General features: G+C 52.0%; 3 protein-coding genes across 6 annotated transcripts in view; 1 reads left to right on the top strand and 2 right to left on the bottom strand.

The window, feature by feature from the left end:
• The window catches only part of LOC116787990 (deleted in malignant brain tumors 1 protein-like), a 499,349-nt gene that overhangs the window by 352,294 nt on the left and 126,054 nt on the right, over window positions 1–21,001 (bottom strand). The gene's annotated exons all lie outside the window — the stretch shown is intronic.
• Window positions 698–17,799, bottom strand: SCT (secretin). 4 transcript variants are annotated; one of them, XM_032690938.1, is made up of 13 exons: window positions 17,139–17,799; window positions 16,568–16,716; window positions 13,146–13,264; window positions 12,525–12,673; window positions 7,279–7,411; window positions 6,471–6,622; window positions 5,544–5,683; window positions 3,317–3,375; window positions 2,787–2,890; window positions 1,912–2,025; window positions 1,692–1,796; window positions 1,374–1,475; window positions 698–834 (listed from the first exon to the last, which is right to left on the bottom strand). In XM_032690938.1, the coding sequence occupies exons 1-13, from the start codon at window positions 17,243–17,245 to the stop codon at window positions 723–725; spliced, it is 1,545 nt and encodes a 514-aa protein (XP_032546829.1). In that variant the 5' UTR covers window positions 17,246–17,799; the 3' UTR covers window positions 698–722. The 4 variants fall into 4 exon arrangements, with proteins under 4 accessions (XP_032546829.1, XP_032546830.1, XP_032546832.1 ...); XM_032690939.1 differs by lacking the exon at window positions 13,146–13,264 and having other exon boundaries at window positions 17,139–17,235; XM_032690941.1 differs by lacking the exons at window positions 5,544–5,683; window positions 7,279–7,411; window positions 12,525–12,673; ... (1 more) ...; window positions 16,568–16,716; window positions 17,139–17,799 and having other exon boundaries at window positions 6,471–6,581.
• DRD4 (dopamine receptor D4) lies at window positions 11,990–19,080 on the top strand. The gene is made up of 4 exons (XM_032691629.1): window positions 11,990–12,288; window positions 17,373–17,485; window positions 17,828–18,375; window positions 18,783–19,080. The coding sequence occupies exons 1-4, from the start codon at window positions 12,061–12,063 to the stop codon at window positions 18,983–18,985; spliced, it is 1,092 nt and encodes a 363-aa protein (XP_032547520.1). The 5' UTR covers window positions 11,990–12,060; the 3' UTR covers window positions 18,986–19,080.

Raw genomic sequence — 21,001 nt, 5'->3', positions numbered from 1 at the left:
AGAGCTGCTCTCCAGAACCTGTTGGTTTTACAGGAAAGCTGGAGTGGCTGTTTTATCAGAGGAGGGAATCTGCATGTCAACAGCATGTAAACCTCGTTAAGTGGTGGGAACAAATTCCTCCACGTGGAGCTCTGTCTTTAGTGGCTCTGAGAAAGCTGGGTCAGCAAATCCAGGGGCAGAATGGAGCGGAAACAACGTTTACAGTGAGTATCTCTGTTGTGTAGCTCTCAGAACATTTCTTTGCCACAGAATCTAACACCTGGCTGAGTTCCTGCTCCATGGATTGTGACTCTGTGCACAGCTGGACAGTGGGCACTCCCAACGTGCCTCGTGTGGGGGATCCCGGCACAGTGCTCCTCCCCAGACCCTGCATTCCAAGGATAAGGTACCACCCTTCTTCCAGTTTCCCGAAGAGGAGCCAAGGCACAGGCACAGCTAACCAATCTTTATTTGGGATCAGCAGCAGGCAGCCAGATGCCAACACACAGTGGAAGGGACGTGCTTCACCCAGGCTCCATCTACTGACAGCAGTTCACACCCACACACATTTCACTTTGGGTAATCTAAGAGGTTTCATCGGGTTTTGGCTGCTTTCTGCAATTATTTTTATTTATTTGCCAATCTCAAGAGTTTTTCCTAAGCAAATTCAAGAGCTTCCCTGTTTATTTTCAAGGCCATACACATGCAAAGCTGTCTCCTTGGCTGGTTTTTTCCCTTCACCTTCAGGCAGAACCATCTGTATCTTCCTTCATGTCTGCAACCAGAGGCTTAGAGATGGGGCAAACGTACCGGCTGGTGGTGGCAGCAGCTTCCCAGGCATCTCTGTCTGAGAGGCTGCAGGGAGGGAAAAAGGAGGGAGAGTTCCTTATTCCTAGGAGCATGGACTGCAGAAAGTGTGACAAAGCTGCCTTGTGAAATTCAAGGATAGAGGGACCATGACTGCCTGCAGCCAGGCACCCCACAAAGGCACAGCGGGGTTTCATCCCCACTGCGGCCAAGAGGTACCAAGGGCCAGTGTATTCCTCCTAATTTTAGGGATTTAAGAGCAACATGACTAAGTGAAAGTGATTGGTCACTAGGAAAAGACAATATCCAGGTGCTAGGATCCTCGGGAGTGTGTTTGACAGGGTAGCAAGGGTTTTCTTTCCATTTTAACTGTTAGGTTGGGTTTCCTAATGGGATGAATAATTACTGCAGTCCAGGATAACAACTCTATGATTAGAAAAATATATTATTTCATTTCCATGGGTCTTATAATTTTTAATAACTGGCTTTTCTAGGGCCATTTATAAAAGCATTTGGCTTTATAAAAACTTTTGGCTTCAGTACTATGGGGCTCAGGGCCACAGAGGGAACAAATCTGTCCCACCTACCTGGTGTTCAGAAAGCTCTGGTACAACCAGAGAAAGCAAAGTTCTACAGGGCTGTTCTCTTCCTCTCTCTCCTGCACATCTGTGTTGACCGGGCCAGGAGAGCTGGAAATAAATAATAATTAAAATAACAATTAAGAATCATTAAAGAAAATTAAGAATAATTAAAACCCCCAAACCACAACAGTGTAAGCACCACAGCTGTAGAGCAGCACGTGCCCCGTGTCTGCTGCTGTGGTGTCACCGCCGTGGTTCACAGGGGGCCCAGTGTGGCAGTGAGAGCCATGGGGGGCACGGGGGCTCCCAGGGGTTTCCCCTCACCTGCGCTTGCGGCCCATGAGGTTTTGGATGAATTTCTGCACCTGGGCGTTCCCTCTCATCTTGCTGTACTCGCTGGTGAACAGCCCATCCGAGTGCCGCTGGGACCTGGGCCAGGGGAACACGGACAGCGGCTGCTCAGCCCCTGGCAGCCCTCGGTGCTGGGATCCCTCTCCCTCTGGAGACTCCCTCGCCCCACAGGGTGGGTTTGGCTGGTGCTCACCTCTCCCTGAGGCCCACCAGGTGTTTGACCAGCTGCCTCACATAGGCGTTGCCGTTCATCTTGCTGAGCTCGCTGTGGAAGAGCCCGTCAGCATGTCGCTCCGTCCTGGGGGGACTGAGAGGGAGGAGAGGCTTAAAACCAGACAAGAATGGGCATTAAACACTGCTCCCTCAAGGAAAGAGGGTCCCAAACACACACAGGCAAGAATTTGTGCTATTTTGGCAAAGTTTCACCAAAAAAAGGGAAAACCTTACCGGAGTCTAAAAAATATCTTTGTTAACCATCACACAGAAAATCGACCTGCACTTGCTTTTAGTGACGTAATCACCTTGCCACAAGGATGTGAGAATGTGAGGTTAGTGCTGGCTCAGCACAAAAGAGTAGGGCAAGAGGCTGGAGAAGTAATAAACACCCAGAGGCACAAACCTGAGGAACAGGTAGATAACGGCAGCGGTGACAAAGACCAGCCCTTGCCAGTGACTCCTTTGGTGAACTTGGTGAACTTACAGTGTTGGCTATTTCTGGCTATGTTTCCATGGGACCAGGCTATTGGAAATAAACTTCCACTTCTATCAGGCTGTGTAACTACATAGCAGGAAAACAGACTCCAAAGTGACTTTTTAACTTACTTCGTTCTGTTTGGGGTCATGAATTTTCTCTTTCATTAAGCCAAATCAACATTCCCATTCTCAAGCAATAAAAAAAATCTTTACAACATTTGCACTCATTTAACTAAATCAATGTAGGGAAGCCAAAATCCACAGCCAAGCAGATGCAAGTTCAGGAAGGCAGATAAAAGGCTGGGTTTACAACCAGCAGGCTCTTTGAACAAAAACCACGGGGAAAAATGCAGAAGAGTCCCAAGGAACGCTCACCTCTCCCGGGATGGCAGAGATGCTGAGAAGTGGGACAGGACAATCATGGGAATAATGACTTGCCACAGAGTTGTCATCATGGAAACCATGTCCTCTCCTGAAATAAAGCACAAGGTTCTGTGAGCAGCAGGACAAGTGCCCTTGGGGTGTGCCTGGTGCAGTTCATACAGACAGGGCAGTAGAAACACCACCACGGTCATTAAAGTGGGCAGGAATTCCTGCCAGCAGAGATAAACAGCTGGAGACATCTGTGAAAAATATGTCATGTGCCAAATAAAATCCATCCACACACAGAGGAAGGGAAGAGCTCATGTGTGTGCCCATATCTGCCTATCCTCTAATCTTTCAAGAAGGAAAAAGAAATAAAAAACATTTTCAGTCACTGCAGACCCCCCTAGTTTGTTTTCTTACTGAAATAAAAAGAAAAGTACATTTTGTTTATCCCAAGCCACTGCATGCTTCCCCCCTGTATTCCCAGGCTCTGCCTTGTGCCTGCAGAGGTGTGTATGTGCCTGTAAGAGGGTGCTCACCTTTCCCCAAGGACCACACAGGAGCTGTATCTGGAATTTATAACACACCTGCCTTCCTCCTGCAAAGAAACCTGCCTTCCTCACTGTCCTGCAGTCTCTCAGGCAGCACTTGCTAACCCCAAATCAAAGTTCTCCCACTTGGTTTTTACTTTATTCTGAAACTAGACAGTACAAAGAATGCAAAAGGACTGTCAGAGATTCTTGAACACTTTCTAGCCACCCTCCTGGGACTATTTGCTGCTCTGGAGGTGATGCAAGATGAGAAGAGGTAGGAGGAGGAAGGACAAGAAGGGGGATTTATCCAGAAATTCATTCAGTGTAAACCACAGCACAAATATTTAATGGTGGCTGCAGAGCAAACAGGTGAGAGGATGAAGGAGCCACAAGCTTCATCTCACATACACTTAGAGCTTTAATGTTGTGTTTTCCTGCCTGATTCAGCTTTGAGAAGATGGAATAGTAAAACAAGGACATTTCCAAGGTCAGTCTCTTATTGGAGTCCAAACTAGGCAGACTCTACAGTCCTGCAGAGGAGCTGAGAACAGCCACCAAACCCAGAGCTCAACACCCTTGGAGAAGGGGAACCTAGATCCTGAGCCTGTCCTTCCATCTGTCCAGCACCTGCCACACAATGCCTTGACCCCCAGGATCTCACCTCGGCATTGTGGCCTTCCTTGTGCTATCCCTGGGATGGCATTTCTCTGGGAGAACCATGCTTAAGAGCCCATTTTAAATCCCATCCCTGGCTCCAGACTTTCCCTCCGCTCCAAAACCTTTCTGGCTACTAATCCAGTGGATCAACTTGTCTTTTCTCTTTCTGGGCATAACTTTTGTCTCAGATGTCTGAAATCCACCCCCCAAAGCTGAAAGAGGGGGGAAGCACAGCAGGACTCACCAACCCTGGTCACTTGTGGCTCGCTGCCGATGCTCCACTGGCCCGCTCCTCTCATGGACCCCTATAAATGTGCTGCCCTTATCAGGAGCAATTATTTGGGTAAAGCTATGAATATGAGCAATCATGATTAACAGCAAACAATGCAGTGGGGCTGGAATGCCCCTTTAATTACCTGACAGGGTCATTCACAGCAATTCCATGGACTATTTCTGCTGATGGATAATAATTCCTGCTTTTGTCTCTAACGACAGTCGTTTATTGGGCAAACATCCCTGTACCAATTGATCCACTGTGATTGTCATCATTATCTCCCAGCTTTAATTACCTCTTGATAGGAGCTTAATCTCCTGTTCTTCTCTTTTAATGCTGGCTTGGGCTGTGTTTGCAATTGCCAGGATCTGTCGTGAGTCCATGTGTATGTACCCCAGTGATTTGGCTGAATGACATGTCACTTTTATAGGGCAACTGTTGTCTGCTCAGTAGGATCAGGGCTGACTTTTGCATGAGGGGACAACACCTTTTGAGCTGTGGTTTCACCTGGGAAAGGTGTGCTGAGAACAGATTCTGTCACAGCTTCTAAAAAAGCAGCATACATAAACACACATGGAAAACATCCTGAATATATTCCCTGCCATTGCTGGGGGTTGGAGCTGGTTCGTCTCAAATGCTGCAGGTAAAGGTGACATGGGAATGGTGGTGGCACTTCAACCTGGGCTCCTGGTGTTGCCAAACACCCACAGCTGAGGAAACCCATGGAGGAGCAAGGCAAGGAAGAAAGAAGGTTTATAAAGGCTGAACAACATGTAGGGAACTAAAAATTACTAATGTGATTTCCCTTCCTTTGCAAATAACCTCAATGGGTCTGAAATGCCCCCGAGCTCTGGGGAAGCTCAGTTTGCCGTGAGAGTCTGGATGAGAGGACAGAGAAGAGGTCGGAATGACAAAGTGGCCCCACGATGGCAGCAGAGGGTGAATAATAGGACAGTAAAAGCTGCTGGGGACTGGAAGAACGTGCTCTAAGAAACCTGATTTACCTACTTCGCACAAAAAATGGGGTTTGCCTCCAGCAGCACTGGCAGAGTGAAAAAGGTGGTGGGGTAGAAAACTGTGCAGCCATGCCCAGCACTGCTGCAATTACTGCAGGTGCCAACCATGGGCTCGAACTCAAATGCAGGTTCTGAGACCCTGATGAGGAAATTCAGGGCCATGAGGGGAACTCAAAAGCATTTGCAAGCTGAAACTCATACATGAATAAACCAGAGCCCAAACCAAATCCCCAGTCCTGAAACAACATCTGATTTTCCTTAATCGGAATTAGCACCAAACACTCATCAGGAGACATTCTGGAAACAGGAGTGATAAAGGATCCTGCTCGGCAATATTGACTGATTGGAGCTTTGGGAATCCGCACCTTGCTGCTCCCATTCTCCACTTGTGAGAATGTTCCAAGTGGGAGTGGAGATTCCCCTCGCCTGCCTCCAGCAGGTACAAAGCAGGATTAAATCACCCACGTACTGATGGAATGTAACCCACCATCTCTGCAGTATCACTGCAGAGAAAAGCTCCTCAGCACTGGCTCTAGGAATGATACAGGGAATTGCTGGCCTCACCTGGGCCCTGCTCCTGCACTGCTGTCCCACCTGCAGCCTCAGGAAGTCAGGGCTGCACTGATCCCAGCCACCACCAGCCCATGGGACAAAACACTGCTCTAAGGGGCTGGAGCAAAGTGAGGAGTGCTGAGTGTGCATCCACACTCCTTGGAGAGGGCAGCGAGAGACGCTCCGGGACAGGATGGAGAAAGGACGTGTGATGGCCATGGGGCCACCCCTGAGCTGCCCTGAGGACACTGCCAGCTGTAAAGCCACCAGGATCTCTGTGCAGTCACCTGTGCTTAAGGTGACACCAACTGACATGCACCACAGGGTGCAGAGCCCTGTGGTGGCATGCATTAAGTAAATCCAGCTGCCACGGGTGCCAGGGCTATTCCCAGCACCACGCTGATGGCTGGGGACACCCTCGTGAGCAGCAGAGAGCAGACATTATGAAACAGAGGGGCCACCCCCCTGCAACACCCAAGCTCTGGTTCCTGCTCCCAAGGTGACCTGTCCCAAAGGAATCCAAGCTGAGAGTGGAACTGAGGAAGGCCTTTTTCCCCCTCTTTACAGCAGGAGGGCTCACCAAACCTACAGTGTGAAATGCAGCATCTCAGGACCAGAGTAAATGTTTTAGTCCCAAACTTTGCAATATTTAAGAGAGTACCTTTTTCTGTGGTGGAGGTAAAGACAGAAAACTGCACTTTGGAAAAGAGAGGGTTTCATCACAAAGCTGCATATCCTGACCCACACCACAGGGAGGATGCAGACAGACTCTCCAAAATCAGCACTCGGAGCTTTGCAGGGTAAGTCCAAGTTCTGAAAGGAAGAAATTCCCATTCACACTCCTAAGAAATCAGTACAGGAGATCTAAAAAGACCTCTGACTGGAGGAGCACTGTGGCTGCACTCACAAGAATAGGTTAGATAAATGTTGCTATTGTCACGTGGACATTGTTGCTCCTGCCTTGGAGCAGGAAAGCCCACCCAGCCTTTGAGGTTGCTGTTTATCCAGGGCAGCCCTTACAAGGTTTGTCCAATCCTTGCCAGCCTATCCACAGTCCAGGCCCCAGGATCTGCTGGAGCTGCTCTTCTTCATGGAGACACCACATCCCCAAATGCTCCTACAGCCTCTGCACGGCTCCCTGAGGTCTGTGGCTTTGGAATGGCAAAGAGCACAAGGGCCAAGCTGGGCTGAGGAGACTGGGGAGGGACCATCTCATCCCCCCCACATCCAGCAGTGGTGTCCCCAGTCCTGAGGAAGCTGTCCAGGGGCAGCCAGCCTTTGAGGAGCCCAGTACAGGCTGTGCCCCATCCAGTGGCAGCCCCAGCCCATGGCAGGGGAAGTTTATTGAGGTCAGGTGGTGCGAGGAGCTGCACAGCTAAACCCTGCCTACGTAAAATACCCTTTAATCAGCTTAGGGGCTGTTCAGGAACTTCTACCTCCCCCATTCCCTTTTCCCCTCCTTGCCATACCTGTGTGAGGCCATGTGGGCATGGGGTTGTCTCTGTGTGTCTGCAGGTGAGCCCTGCCCAGGCCCTGAGCTGACGGTGACGCTGCTGCCAGCGGGGAGCGGCTTGGAGACATTTCCTTGCATCACTCCCAGCTCTGTAAGAGAAAGGACCCTAATTGGAATAAGGGGATTGGAGGATTTAGCCTTCTAAATGCTCCTTTCTTGCACAGGATGCTTTCAGGAGTGGTTTTAATCTTTACCACCTGATTTTGTGATTTTGGCTGCAAGGGGGAAGAGCAGGACGGCAGCAAGGGGTGAGCAAGGCAGCTGTAGGTGGGCTTGGGAGAAGGAAGAGGAAAATCACAGTCCTGTATGGTCATGGGACACACCTGGAGTGTGCCCACTTGCTCTGAAATCAGGAGGGAAAGTGCTGGACACTCTGGTTACCTCCATGACTGGCACCATCATCTCAGGCCAAGGACAGAAGACCAAAGAGCCTTTTAAAGATGAGCTGCTGCCCCCATCAAGCACTTGCTGACCTTTACACTCTTTGGAACTCCCTCCCAACCTCCCTGAGCGCTGCCCAAGTGGGAGCACCCTGCTTGCCCCCAGGCAGTGTCCCCAGGGTGGCTGCACAGGTGGAACAACCCATCCCACTGCAGGGACACGGTGGGACAGGACTGGGTGGCTTCCTCCCAGGGCTGCTCTGGCCATCCTTGCCCTCCTGGCCCAGCACTGCTCCCAGCCCAGCTGGCAGCTGCTCTGTCCCTGCACACAGAACTCCCCTGCAATCCCGGCCTCCAGCTGTTTGCTGTGTCTGGGGAAGAGGGGAAAGCACTTCAGGGAATTCATTGGAATGAGAAGAACGGCACCCAGCTGTGCCAGGTGTGCCATGCCAGCACTGAGCACAGCAGCTCCTGGCACAGCTGCTGCGGCTGCTTCGGCTGCATCCCCCCCTGGGCTGTGCCAGGGACCTGCGAGGACGTCCAGGGGAGCAGGAAGGGGCTTTTTCTGAAAGGGCACCCCTTCCAGGGAACAGGAACAGGCTTTGTCAAGGGGAGGGTGGAGGGAGCTGCATTTACAGGTGCTTGCTGCTCCCAGGCATGCCTTTCCCTGCCTGTGTTGCCTTTCCCTGCCTGTGTTGCCTTTCCCTGCCTGTGTTGCCTTCCCCTGCCTGTGTTGCCTTCCACTTCTCCCCCTGCCCAGGAGGTTTTCCCTGACAAGTGACTTAAATAAACTCACTGACGTTTTAAAACCGGTAGGGGCTTTTGAACTATGTTATTTGATCTGCCTTGTGCCACAAACCCTTGTATCCCTTGTATATCACCTGGTTACTCTTGTGTGAGATCAGTGATGGGGTTAAGCTGAAACGTGGCATCCACAAAAACACCTAGTTTTGGCTCCAAGCAAAGATGGAAAATCCAGGCATTTTCTCCATAGTTCCATCCCCCCAGCTAACCACTAGCATTAGTTTTTACATCTTACAGGGATTTATCATAACTTATCAGAAAGGTAAATGTCAACAGACCCACTCAGTGTGTACATAAATCCCTGCAGCTTCTCACAGGGGGACTGGCAGAGCCTGGGCAGCCCGGAGAGCCCAGAGAGCCCAGAGAGCTGTGCCATCCTCCTCCCTCTCCTGCAAAGCCTCACCTGAAGCAGGATGCTGCCCCTGCCTCTTTTCTGGGAAATGCATTACAGGAGATTGGAAAGCTGGGCGGCTTTGCTGCCGAGGAGACTCTCACAGAGAATTGCCCTTGTCAATACGGCAAATCAAAGGAACACGATCGGCTTTAAGAGCTCTTTGTTTTCCTCCCTTTGTCCTGAACCTGAAGACAGCCGGGAATGCTGCTCCCGGCTATCAGGGCACTATTCATCAGCCGAGTTTGGCACATTTGTGCTGAAACTTTGGCAGCCACATTGTTCCCCTTTTCTATTTAAACATTCAGTGTCTCAGATGTGAGAAAATATGTTGATAAAAGCTCCATCTCCTTTTGGAGACTCTGACAGATACCTCACTTTGCCACCTTCCTGATCCTTTGAACTGGCTGGGAATCAAATCCTCAATTAATTCATCCTGGGAAAGTGTCTGGGGGACCCCTCTGGGCTCCCTGGCAGGGGACCAGCTCCACCACAGCCACAAACCACGCTGCTCATCTCCCTGAGCTTCTCTTACAAACAGTCCAAACCCCCAGACCAGGCAGATGTGTCACTCCTTTGTTGGTCGGGGTGTTTTCCCGGCGCTGCCATTTTCCTGACGCAAGGAGCAGCCGTGGTGGCTTCCCCAGCCCCTCCACCTCCTGCCCGGAGCCCTCACGGCGGGGTGGGGAACCAGGACACCGCAGGATGTGCAGCCAAGCAAAGAAGGGTTGTTACAAAGCACCAACCACACCAGAGCCTCTCCAAAGGTGCTCTAAGCATTCCCAGTCCTCACTTTGACATGATTCCTCTGGCTTTCCACGAGGGTGACTGTCCTCTGCCTCCTGCAGCTTTCCTTGCAGTGACAACCTCTTCCAATATGTGGATGTGTGAGAGACCTTCCTTCTCCTCTGCAAGGAGGGCAGCTCTGATCCAAGAAAGGAATTGTGTCTAATGTCTGCAGCCTGTTTGCCATGGAAGCACTGTCCTAATTAGTGCTTTGCATGGCTGCTCGTTTTTGGAAGTCAAAAGCCTTATTTCACATTAGTTTAATCCACGCCAGGATTAAACTAGTCTAGGATTAAGGCCCTGTTAGTCTGGAATATGGGCTTCCATACTGAGAATCAAGAGTCATTCAGCACTAAACCACAGGAAAAATAGAGATAATGAAAGTAAATTAACTGTTGAAGGGGATTAGATAAATGGCATTAATCCCTGTGGGAAGGCAGGGCAGCAGTCACACTTCAATCTTGCTCTCTTGGCTGCTCAGGTAGTTTAAACATAAATAAATTAACAGTATTCTGTCCACACAGTTTCATTAATGCACTTCAGGGCCTCCTTGGACTAATTTGAGTTGATTTCTCAGAATAAAAAGGGCTCTAACAAAAGTGATCCTGCTGTCCCAGCTCCTTGCTGAGGGAAAGCTGTGCCAGGAGTCAGGTTTTAGGGACCAACCACGGTTGGGAAAAGCTGTGACCAGGTGATGGAAACCATCTGCCTTGTCTGAAGTTCCCAGCAAATGAGGTCCCACAAAAGAGCTCCTGATGTGATGGATGTGCAGCCACACTTGTGGCCACCTGAGTCCAAGACAAACCATTCCCAAAGGAATGCAGAGACAGGCACATGAGTACCCACTCCAGTGCTGGTAGGAGTTTGGGGCCCACTCAGAGCAGGTGGAAGTGTCTCTCCTCTCTCTGCACACTGGAAGAGGGAGATGAACAGACAAATCCATGGGTATTTGGGTCAGTGTGAGGATGGCAAACCTACCCTGGGATGGGAGAGAGGGGTGACACAGCTCCCTAGCTACTAAAGGAATGGCATTCTTACAGCCTTAGAACAGGGCTGGAAGCCACACCTCTGGAGACAGAACTTGGCAAGCCAGACTGTCAGCAAAGTGCTTAAACCAAGGGGATTTTCTCCTCCTCCTGTATGGAATTGTGGAGCTGTGGCTGTTGGGCAGAACAGACTGTGTGGAGCTGCTGCTGTTAATCCACTCCAAGGGAAGGACTTGGATCGGTGTCCCATGGCTGAAACCTGGGCTCTGGCCTTTCCATGCTGCACCTGCTGAGGGTAACCACGGCCTTTTCCAAAAAGGAGTGGGGAACTGGGGGGAACAAGGGTGGCAGTTGGAGATAGGATTTGTCCCACAGGTCTCAATAGTTTGGATGAAATTCCGAGAGCTGCACCCTATAAATACATTTTAGAAGCTCCTTGTCTTATAAAAAGCTTCCAATAATACAATTTCCCCCCTCCATGGAGTGTAAACGTCCCTTTCTTGCTATGCCTTCTCTTCCCAGTGCCTTCCACGGAGCCCAGGCTGATCTGAATGCTTTCCTGGCATTAACATCTGGGCTGAGGCTTGGTGGCACAGCTGGACAGATGCCCACAGAGTCTGGATCAGGTCCCACATCTCCCAAGCAATCTGGGCTAGAAATGAGGGGTCACAGCTCCCTTGTCTTTCCTGCCTGACCCTGCAGGTGCACAGGTACCCCTCAAACAGCATTTTTCTCTCATTTTCAGCAATGAAACACCCCAGCCCTTGTGTCCAGCTGCCACCCTCCCTTTGCTCCCACACTTGCTGCCTGTCTGCTTTCTTCCTCAATCCTGCATTTCTGCAGTTGATTATTACTGCCCAAGCACAGGTAAGGCACAAAATTCCTTTGGAGTTGCATCCTGCATTTGCCAGTTTCTCCAGCTTATCAAGACCACTTTGAATCCTTACTCTGTGCTCCAAGGTGCTCACAGGATCCTGTCTTGGCAGTAATTTAGCTATGGACTCTCTGGACCCTCACTCAGGTTAATTATAAACACTTAAACATTACCAGGTTCTGCACATACCTCGGCATACAATTTCCCAGTTATCTGCCCAACCTGTAATAATTCCAAGTCTTTCCTCTCACAGTGCTTCAGAGAACACCACCCTGCGAGACCGCGGTGAGAGCTCCCGGGGGCGCGGCGGGGGACGGGACACCGGGACACGGGGAGCCGGGACACCGGGAGCCTGCCCCCCTCCCCCGGCGCCCCCTAAGCCGCTTGGTGACCCAGTTGTCCCCGCGGGGCCGGGCCGGGCCGGGCGGGGCGGCGGCGGAGGCTCCTCCCGCGGCTCGGCGGGCACTCCCGGCGGCCGGCCCGGCTCCCCGGGCTGCGGGGGCAGCGCCGCGGGGCCATGGGCAACGGCACGGCCGGACCCCCGCCCGCCGCCGGCCACAGCATCGCCGCGCTGGTGCTCGGCATCCTCCTCATCCTCCTCATCGTCGGCGGCAACGGGCTGGTCTGTCTGAGCGTGTGCACCGAGCGGGCGCTCAAGACCACCACCAACTACTTCATCGTCAGCCTCGCCGTGGCAGACCTGCTGCTCGCCCTCCTCGTCCTGCCCCTCTACGTCTACTCCGAGGTGAGGCTGCCCGGGGGTCCCCGGGAGGACGGGGGGCTGTGGCTTGTGCGCCCGCGGAGCCTGAAGGTTACGGGGCTGCGCGGTGGGATGGGCGAGAGCCCAAGCACCGAGGGGCAGAGCCGCTTCCCGGGCTTGTTCCCCACCTCCATCCCGCCGGTCCGGGAGTGCCAGCGCCCTCGGGACAGCCCCTGCGCCCCGCGATGCTCGTGTGGCGTTCGGAGCACCGCGGCTCTTACCTGCGAGTGCCACCGGGGCCACGGGCGGGTCCCGGGGCTGCCCTGCCCTCCGAGCCGCGAACACACCGAGTGGAGATGCCCCGAGTGGAGGTGCACCGGGGCGTCTGCCCCGGGCCGGGCCAGCAGCTCCTGAGGCTGAGTGGTTCTCTCTGTAACAGGGAGATAAATGATTACTGCCAGGGATGGGTAAAGCCTTGTGCTTGTGGGGGATTTTGTTGGGTGGGTGAGGGGGCTCCCTGGAACCTGCCCGTTAGTACCAGCTGGGGGCTCTTCCCTGCTCAAGTGGATGAAAACATCCACAGGGCAAAATACGAGGTGTTTCCACCCACTCCTGTGGTAGCTGGTGGTGTGGACCTTTTTCCCAGTCGTGGGAGAACATCTCCCCTCTCTCCCATGCCATGCTGAGCATCCTTAGGCAAGGCAGGCTGTGGATTAGGGCTTAGGATGGTCTCTGCCTGGTCCTAGGATTTTGCAGGACATTGTGACCTCTCTGGAACAGGTATTATGGAGTGACAGGTTCATCAGGGGACCATGAGAAGAACCAGTGAAGAAGAGAAGCCTTAGATGCCCTCTTTTTCCACTGTGCCATTGGTTTTGGTGGATTTGCTTTTCCTTTGTTACCTCAGTTTTTCTGGTTAGAAAGGCACATTCTTTACCATTCTTCTCAGATACTTTTGTAGCTGAGCAGGCCTGGGGCACTTCCAGGCATCCACAGTAATTCCTGAGGAACCAAGTTCCGCCTATATGTGAAGAGAGGCCAGAAGAAGATACTAGAATGTGCCTGGAGAGTTGGTAGCACTGAAACAGGGGTTACCTGAGGAAGCAGAGCTACAGGTGCTGTGGAGGTACCCAGGATATCACCAGGCTCTGGGTGGTTTTGGGAAGGAGCTGCATAGCCCCAAAGGCTTGGCCTGGTGTGTAACTGCTTCCTCTCTCTGCCCAAGAACTGTGACAATGGCTGGAGTCCCAAAGACTCTGTGACACTGGCAGGAGCCACAGCAGCAGTTTATACCATCCTCAGTAAGCAGAGGCATCTCAGCAATTAGGGCAGGTACCAGGACCACTTCCCCAGCTGGACTGTGCTGTGGAGCACTCCTGTACCTGTCCCTGTCCCTATGCCTGTCCCTGTGCCTGTCCCTGTGCCTGTCCCTGTACCTGTCCCTGTCCCTGTGCCTGTCCCTGTGCCTGCTGTGCTCCTCTGAGCAGCTCTCTCCTAATCCCCGAGTGCCGGAGCTGAGCCAGGCCTGAGCCAGGAAGCCTCTGGCAGGAGCTGAGGGTGCTGGTTATGTAAACATCTTTGCCACTAAGATCCGTGTAAGTGATTACGGAAAAGAGGAAACAGTTTTAGCAGATTTGCATGTTCACCTGGCTCCTTCTCCAGGTCAGGGAAGATGAGTGTTTCCCAGCGGGCACAGCGGTGGAGCAGCCAGGACAAATGACACGAGCTGTCTTCCTGGTGAGGGTGATGCTGCTCTGCCTAAAACTTCCAGTGGTATGGCATCAAAAGATCTCTTTTCTTGCACTTTCTTATGAGTGCCTAATGATGCAGGTGTTCTGATGAGACACCAGACTTTTATCCTCTCCAAATTTCCCGTGGCTCTCTATGAATGCACGTCAGCCTGTTTGCAGCAGGATTCAGGATTAGTCTTTCCTGGAATCTTAGAGCTTTAGTGGAAATAGATGTTCTTCTGCACCTGGCTAATGTCTGAGCCACACAAAATACTGGGGAGGTGAGACAGGCCAGCAGTTACAAATCAGCACTCAGGGGTTTATTTTCAGGCACCAGTAACTGGGAGATGTGTCCTGGAATTTCAGGCCCCCATAATATCTCAGGTGGATGATCAGACTTGCTCCTCATGTCTGAAAAACCTTGACCTCAACAATTTAGGTCAAGAAAGGGCATTAGAGCAGACATGAGGCACCTTTGTCTTGTTCCTATTCCCTCCCCTCCCTCTCCCCTTGCAGGCTGGGTCGTATCTTCTGGGGAATGCTGCAGATGTCACAGCTCATGACAAAAGGCTCCGTGTCAGCGTCTGGGGGCACGGGGACAATTCTTTGGCTCTGATGCTGGACTGTGCCCACTGGCAAGGATTATTCCTCTTCCAGTTGGTGCCACAGCGTTCTCAGTCCATGCCATGCCCTTGAGCCATGGCTGAGCTGAGACAGAGGCTTGTTCAAAGTCCAGCTGGACATCTCCTAATTCCCTTTCGGGCTCCTGCTGTTCCCTGCGTGTGGCAGGACTGAGACAAGAGTTGGTATCACAGGAAATACAACCAGAACCTTTGGCCCTGTCCTGGCTCACGGCCTCAGGAGCACTGGAGGTGTAAGAGCTCTTCTGGCATCAGGCCAGTTCAGAAGGCAGATTTTTCCTTACCAATCAGCTGAGCTTAGGAATATGGATACCAAAATGGGCCGACTAGGAAGGCAGCTGCAAGGGTGTTTGAGAAGCCAAGTCTGCCTCCTGCCATCCACCATCCTATAAAATCTTCTCCATAACTTCTTTGTATTCCAGAAAAGGGGAGAACCCCAAGAGCCACTGAAGGTGGAGCTGCTCTGGAGCACTTCCTAAAGGCAGTTCGTGCTGTGTGTGATCCCTAAAGCTTTACACTGTGTACCTGGATGGGCTAATCTGCTGCAGTCTCCTGTCATTATGTACCCCTTAATCACATGGCCCAGCAAAGCCTCTAATCCAAAGTCACTCTCCCTTCTGAGGGGTCCTTGGCACGTTTTGTAAGGTGGGCAGGTGGCAAACACCATGTAGTGGAAAGTTCTCTCCCAGCACCTTCCCCAAAGCCAGAGTCTTGGGGATTGGTGGAGAAAGGGAAGGGTTTGTAGCATTTTCCAGGTACCCAACTCGAATGTCACATCCTCTGAAGGTGCTGCAGCCTGAGAGCTCTTGTCCTTTTCAGAATCAATTAGTTCCCCCAAATCAAAAACAGGTTTGGAAAACTGTAGCCCAAAATCAAATTTTCTCTCTCATAAGCTGAACCGAACTTGTCAGGATCCCAGTAAGCTCGGCAAAAATTTGGGTTTTGATGATTCAGGTTCCAAATTCAGTTTGGGGTGGCTGCTCTGTGCTGGAGAAGAGGCTGAATGAAGCATTCAGGTCTCACTCCAGCCCTCCCCTGGAGGTATCTCAAGGAGATGCTGTACAAAAATAGCCAGACAGCTACTTCAGAGTCTCCTTTGGCTTTACAGCTCCTCTAATCGTAATCCTGGGCCTGACATCACCACTGCCTGGTATTAATCCCCACAGAGCTGCCTGCCCTGCTCCTGGCAGGGGCAGGGGTTTTGGCACCTTCCCATTGTTCCGTGGAGTGTGTTCCCCACATGGCTCTGCTCTGTGCTGGGATGAATGAAACCAGAACCTCCTGTTTAGCACCTGTACAGGAGCAAATCCATACCTGCTTCCTGAACCCTGCACGAGGGCAGCAACACTACACCCCACGAGCACTGCCTGACTGCTGCTACAGAGGAATAAGTCCCTGGGATTTATATGTATAGATACAAAAATTATTGTTATGTAGTGCATTTCCTATAGATAAAAATATATAGTAAATTATACATCTTAGATGATGCACATTACTTATAGGTAAACATATATAGTAAATTAAATATATTACATGTAGCAATATATACTATAGTGATATTTATCATTTATGTTCTAATAAGAGCAAATAGAGAGTGTTTGATAGTTTGCATGACAAGGGGCCATTGCTACTGAACGCTTTGTTTCCCAGCTAAAATCACACTTATCTGTGCAGTGTGTTTGGTTCTTAAGTGAACCTCTCCCTGCAGAGGGACCCAAAGGATGGTGGAGTTTTCCTGACAGGCACAAACCGGGAGGAAAATTCCCTGCTGCTCTAATGGGAACAGCCCATGGAGCCTCCTGGTTACCTGTGCAGGTGTGGGCACACAGACAGGACTCTGCCTGTGCAGAAGGAGCTCACTGGAATAATGGCACAGGAATGGGACTGAGGGGCTGTGTTTCTGTATCAGCCTAAAAAGTGCTTTAATGCTAAACCAACAGGCTGGATTTGTACCTGGGTGAGATGAGCGTTCGCTTGGAACAAACTGCTGCAAGTAGTCTCTGTCTGTACCAGCATCAGCCACTGCTGTCCTGCTGCCTGTCCTGCTGCCTGTCCTCTGCCAGGGGCTGTGCAGAGCTGTGCCCCTGGCCAAGATGACCAAGCTGAAAATCACAAAGCATGGCAATCAACACTTCCAGTCGTCTGGAGCTGTGACAGCACTGGTCACTGCTGCTCTGCCCTGGCACTGGGACTGTGCAGGGAGAGCCAGAGATTCTATCTCACTGCCTGACCCTGGTCTCCATGGGCTGGACTTGTGCTTTGCCTGCCAGGACAGAACAGTTGTGTTAACAAAGGGAAACAGTTCACATTGTCTGCAAACAGGACATTGGAGCTGTGGGGACCTGAAAGTGGAAGAGGAACTTTGTGCTCTGCCACTTGCTGCCTCAGGGACCGAGCCAGTGGTGCTGTGCAGCGACCGTGGTGCTGGGGAGGCTCTGGGGGTGTGAGGAGGGTGGGGGCTCCTGCACTCACCCAAGGCAGTGGGGGCCATCCTGTGTCCACTGCTCTGCCCAGCACAACTCACCTGGCTGTGCTGACGCTCTGTGGGCTCAGTTCTCCTGCCAGCCCTGGGCAGGCTGTGAGCTCGTGTACGGGGCTGACTCCTGTGTGCCACTGCCGTGCCGGGAGCATCGTGCCACGGGAGGAGCGCTCGGCCTTAGGCTGCTTGTCTGGAGGAAGTGGGAGTGGCTGAGGCACCCAGGCACGGAGGTGTTCCCTGTCACTTTAAAGGCATCTGCTGACCCTGGGATCTTTCCAGTTCCAGGGAGGTGTGTGGTCCCTGAGCACGGTGCTGTGTGATGCCCTGATGACCATGGACGTGATGCTGTGCACGGCGTCCATCTTCAACCTGTGTGCGATCAGCGTGGACCGGTGAGTGCCTGCCTGCTCTGGCTGTGCCTGGGCATCACGCCGCTTCCATACACCCTTGCCAGGCTCCCATGGTGGGAGGATCCTGCCCTCCCCTAAGTGGGGGTGCTCTGCCCTACCATCCTCCATCCCAAGCTTTGTGTCCCATCAGGGGTGGCCATGCTGAAAGCACCGCTGTGTGGGGAAGCAGAGCTGCCCCTCGGGTGCTCTGGTTGTAGCCCATGCCTTGGCTATGTAAATACCTGGGGGGGAAGGACAGGGACAAAGAGCTCTGGGGCCTCTCAGTCCCCTCACGGGCAGTGCCACCCCCAGCCAGGCCTGGCTCACCCGGGGCTGCGTTGGCAGGTTCATCGCCGTTCAAGTCCCGCTCAACTACAACCGGCGACAGATCGACCTGCGGCAGCTGATCCTGATATCCACCACCTGGATATTCGCCTTTGCTGTAGCATCTCCTGTCATATTTGGCCTCAACAACGTCCCAAACCGGGACCCCAGCCTGTGCCAGCTGGAGGATGACAACTACATCGTGTACTCCTCCATCTGCTCCTTCTTCATCCCGTGCCCCGTCATGCTGGTGCTGTACTGCGGCATGTTCCAAGGACTCAAGCGCTGGGAAGAGGCCAGGAAGGCCAAGCTGAGGGGCTGCATCTATGGGGCCAACAGGAAGCTGTACCACCCCCCGACCTTCCTGGAGAGGGAGCAGAGCCGGCTGGGGCCGCCGGAGTGCAGCCCCTACAGCCTCACTGGCCTCCCTGGGGACTGTGGGATGAGCAATGGGATCCAGACTGTGTCCTACCCACACCTCAGGTATCCACACCCGGGGCACGGGCGGAAGCGGGCCAAGATCAACGGCCGGGAGCGCAAGGCCATGCGGGTGCTGCCGGTCGTCGTCGGTGAGTATCCGCAGGGAAGGGCTGGGCAGGGTGGGAAATGTGCCACCTTGTCCCACGCAGGGCAGGGACCTGTGTGGATCCGGAGTGCCAGAGCAGTGCCAACAACTCCCACCCCTGGGAGAGAATGCATGTAGTTGATAACCAAGTTTCCTTCAAGGCAAACCTTTGACTGCCAGTATCTTACATTCAAAGCCAAAGTGAGACTAACTTTAGACTTTTCATCAATATTTGTGACAGGAAAGACATCCCAATTTTTTGTCTGGGCATAGGCCCAGCTCCACATGTCAACACAGCTGCTGCCTGTTCCCTGAGCACTCTGAGCTGCCTCTGTCTTGTTTGGCCCGAGCTTCATTAAACTAAACCCTTTTGAATGTTCCCATCACCTTCTCTCTTTACTGCCCTGGCAGGTGCTTTCCTCTTCTGCTGGACACCTTTCTTTGTGGTGCACATTACCAGGGCTCTCTGCAAGTCCTGTGCCATCCCCACTCAAGTCACCAGCACTGTCACTTGGCTGGGCTATGTCAACAGTGCTCTCAACCCCATCATTTACACCGTGTTCAACGCCGAGTTCAGGAACTTCTTCCGCAAAGTCTTGCACCTCTTCTGCTGAGCCCTCTGGGACTGGTGAGGAGGAGGAGCCTCCAGGGAGCAGGAACCACCAGGTGATTTTTTGTATAGTTCATTAAAGATCTATTTCTGTCCTTGGCCTGCTGTCTTTGTTGGGGAGGAGGGGAGGAGGAGGAGGAGAAGGAAGGCGGCCCAAGGAAGCTGCTCCTCAGCTCCCTGTAGTAAGGTGTCACAGGTGAGTACCACTGAATGCAGCTCAGATCCTCTTCCCACTGGAAACTGCAGGTTTCCAGGCCCTTTTTTCACATTTGATGTAAGCAGGGATAATAATAATAATTTCTAGTCTTCTGGCTTCTGGGGTGGCATTACACAGGGCTCTGAGGTGACATCTACCTGTGCAACCTCCTTTCCCCTTGCTCTTGATAATTTTAAATCCAAAGCCTGATTTCACTCATGTTTAACAAGGGTCCTACAAAGGCACCGTTGCTAGTGCTCCAGAATTCCTTATCAAGCCGTAGGATTCCTGCCAGGAACCATTTCCAGTCACAGGAAAAAAATCTTTCATGCCTTTAGGTGAACCTGGGCTGGCAACAGCCAGTAGGACCAAGCAACGCCTGTCACTGAGGCTCAGAGGGGAGAAACGGAATATTGCACAAATTACAATCTTCCAAGTCATGATTTTGTACAGGATTGTTGCTTTCCAGGGGGGAAATCTGCTTGGAGACTAAACGGAAAAGAGTACTGCAAGGAGGTCTTGAGTGTTCCTTTGACTAAGAATAGCAATTGCTCAATGAATTTCTCCTCAGCAAACAGACAGACTCAATTCCCAGCGGATTATCCTGTGCCTTTCTGAGCTCTGCCACTGCCTGGTTGGGGTGCAGCTGCCCCAGGTACCAGGGCCCAGTGGGAAGCTCCCTGAGAGCTTTAATGGCAGCTGAGTCACACCTGCAGTTCTACAATTTAGAGAAGTTGCCCCACTTTCTTCCAATTTTTTTCCCCTTACAAGGTGCAGTAAAGCCAAAATTCCAACAGTGACCAAGGCTTGACTATACCTGGCCACAAGCTATTGGACAAGGACAGTGGGTTGGATAAGGACAGCCACTGGATAAGGACAGTGGAGACTCCATTGCTGCCTCATGCCCCTCCCAAGCCCATTCCTGGTGTCCCAGCTCACCCGTCCATGGAGCTGCTTTGTCCTCAATCCAGGAGGAGCTCTGCTGCTCACACTGGCCGTGCTGGACAGGGATGTGAAGCAACAAGAATAGTTTGCAACCAAAAGCCTCGTTTGATGCTGGAAGTGCAGCTTTAGCACTCCAGAGGTGCCACTTTGGAGATGCCTTCGCTGCGTCCAAACGCGGGACACAAGAAACCCTGGGAATGAGCTGTGTTACCAGGGGCTCAATTAAGACTGTCTTCTCAATTAACTAATTGTCTCCATGCTCTAGAAAACAGGAAATCAGCATTTTACTGTGAGCAGAAACCATCGCCAGTACTTGAGTATTACTCTGGGAAGCAGGAGTGGGCATTTTGCTGTGGGAATGGAAGGAGTTGCCTGTTCTTTCCTTCCCAGGAGTATCACAGGTAATTTCTGTTCCCATCCTGCCTCAGTTCCTGCTTGGCTTTCCATGGATTTACCAGAGACCTCCAGTCTAAGACTTAAGTCTTTTCCACTGCGTTTTTCTCTCTTATTAACTTTCCTGTAGCTCTGGATAGAATGTTCTCCTTTTGACAGTGTGTGTGTGATGCTGGGTTGGGTCACTCCGTGGTTCAGCTGAACCACGGTCACTTCCTGGAGCAGCAGCTGAACAACCATCCTCATCCACCAGCACAAAACCAGAGCAAACAACAGCCAGGACAAGTGACACTCACAGGGGCTGTGACCCCTCAGGGGGATGGACTGTGACCCCTCAACTGAACAACCAACCAGGACAATTGACCCCTCACAGGGGCTATGCCTGAAGCTAAAAACAAACCCAAACCACCAACCAGAGGTTTGTGCGCCTGCCAAGAGTCCTCTAAAATCTCCAACCACAATAGCTTAATTATTAAAGAAGTACAT

The sequence above is a fragment of the Chiroxiphia lanceolata genome, chromosome 6 (assembly GCF_009829145.1).
Source record: "Chiroxiphia lanceolata isolate bChiLan1 chromosome 6, bChiLan1.pri, whole genome shotgun sequence".
Lineage (NCBI taxonomy): Eukaryota > Metazoa > Chordata > Aves > Passeriformes > Pipridae > Chiroxiphia > Chiroxiphia lanceolata.
The sequence above is the reverse complement of the archived record's forward strand: the minus strand, read 5'-3'. Positions and strand labels throughout refer to the sequence as shown.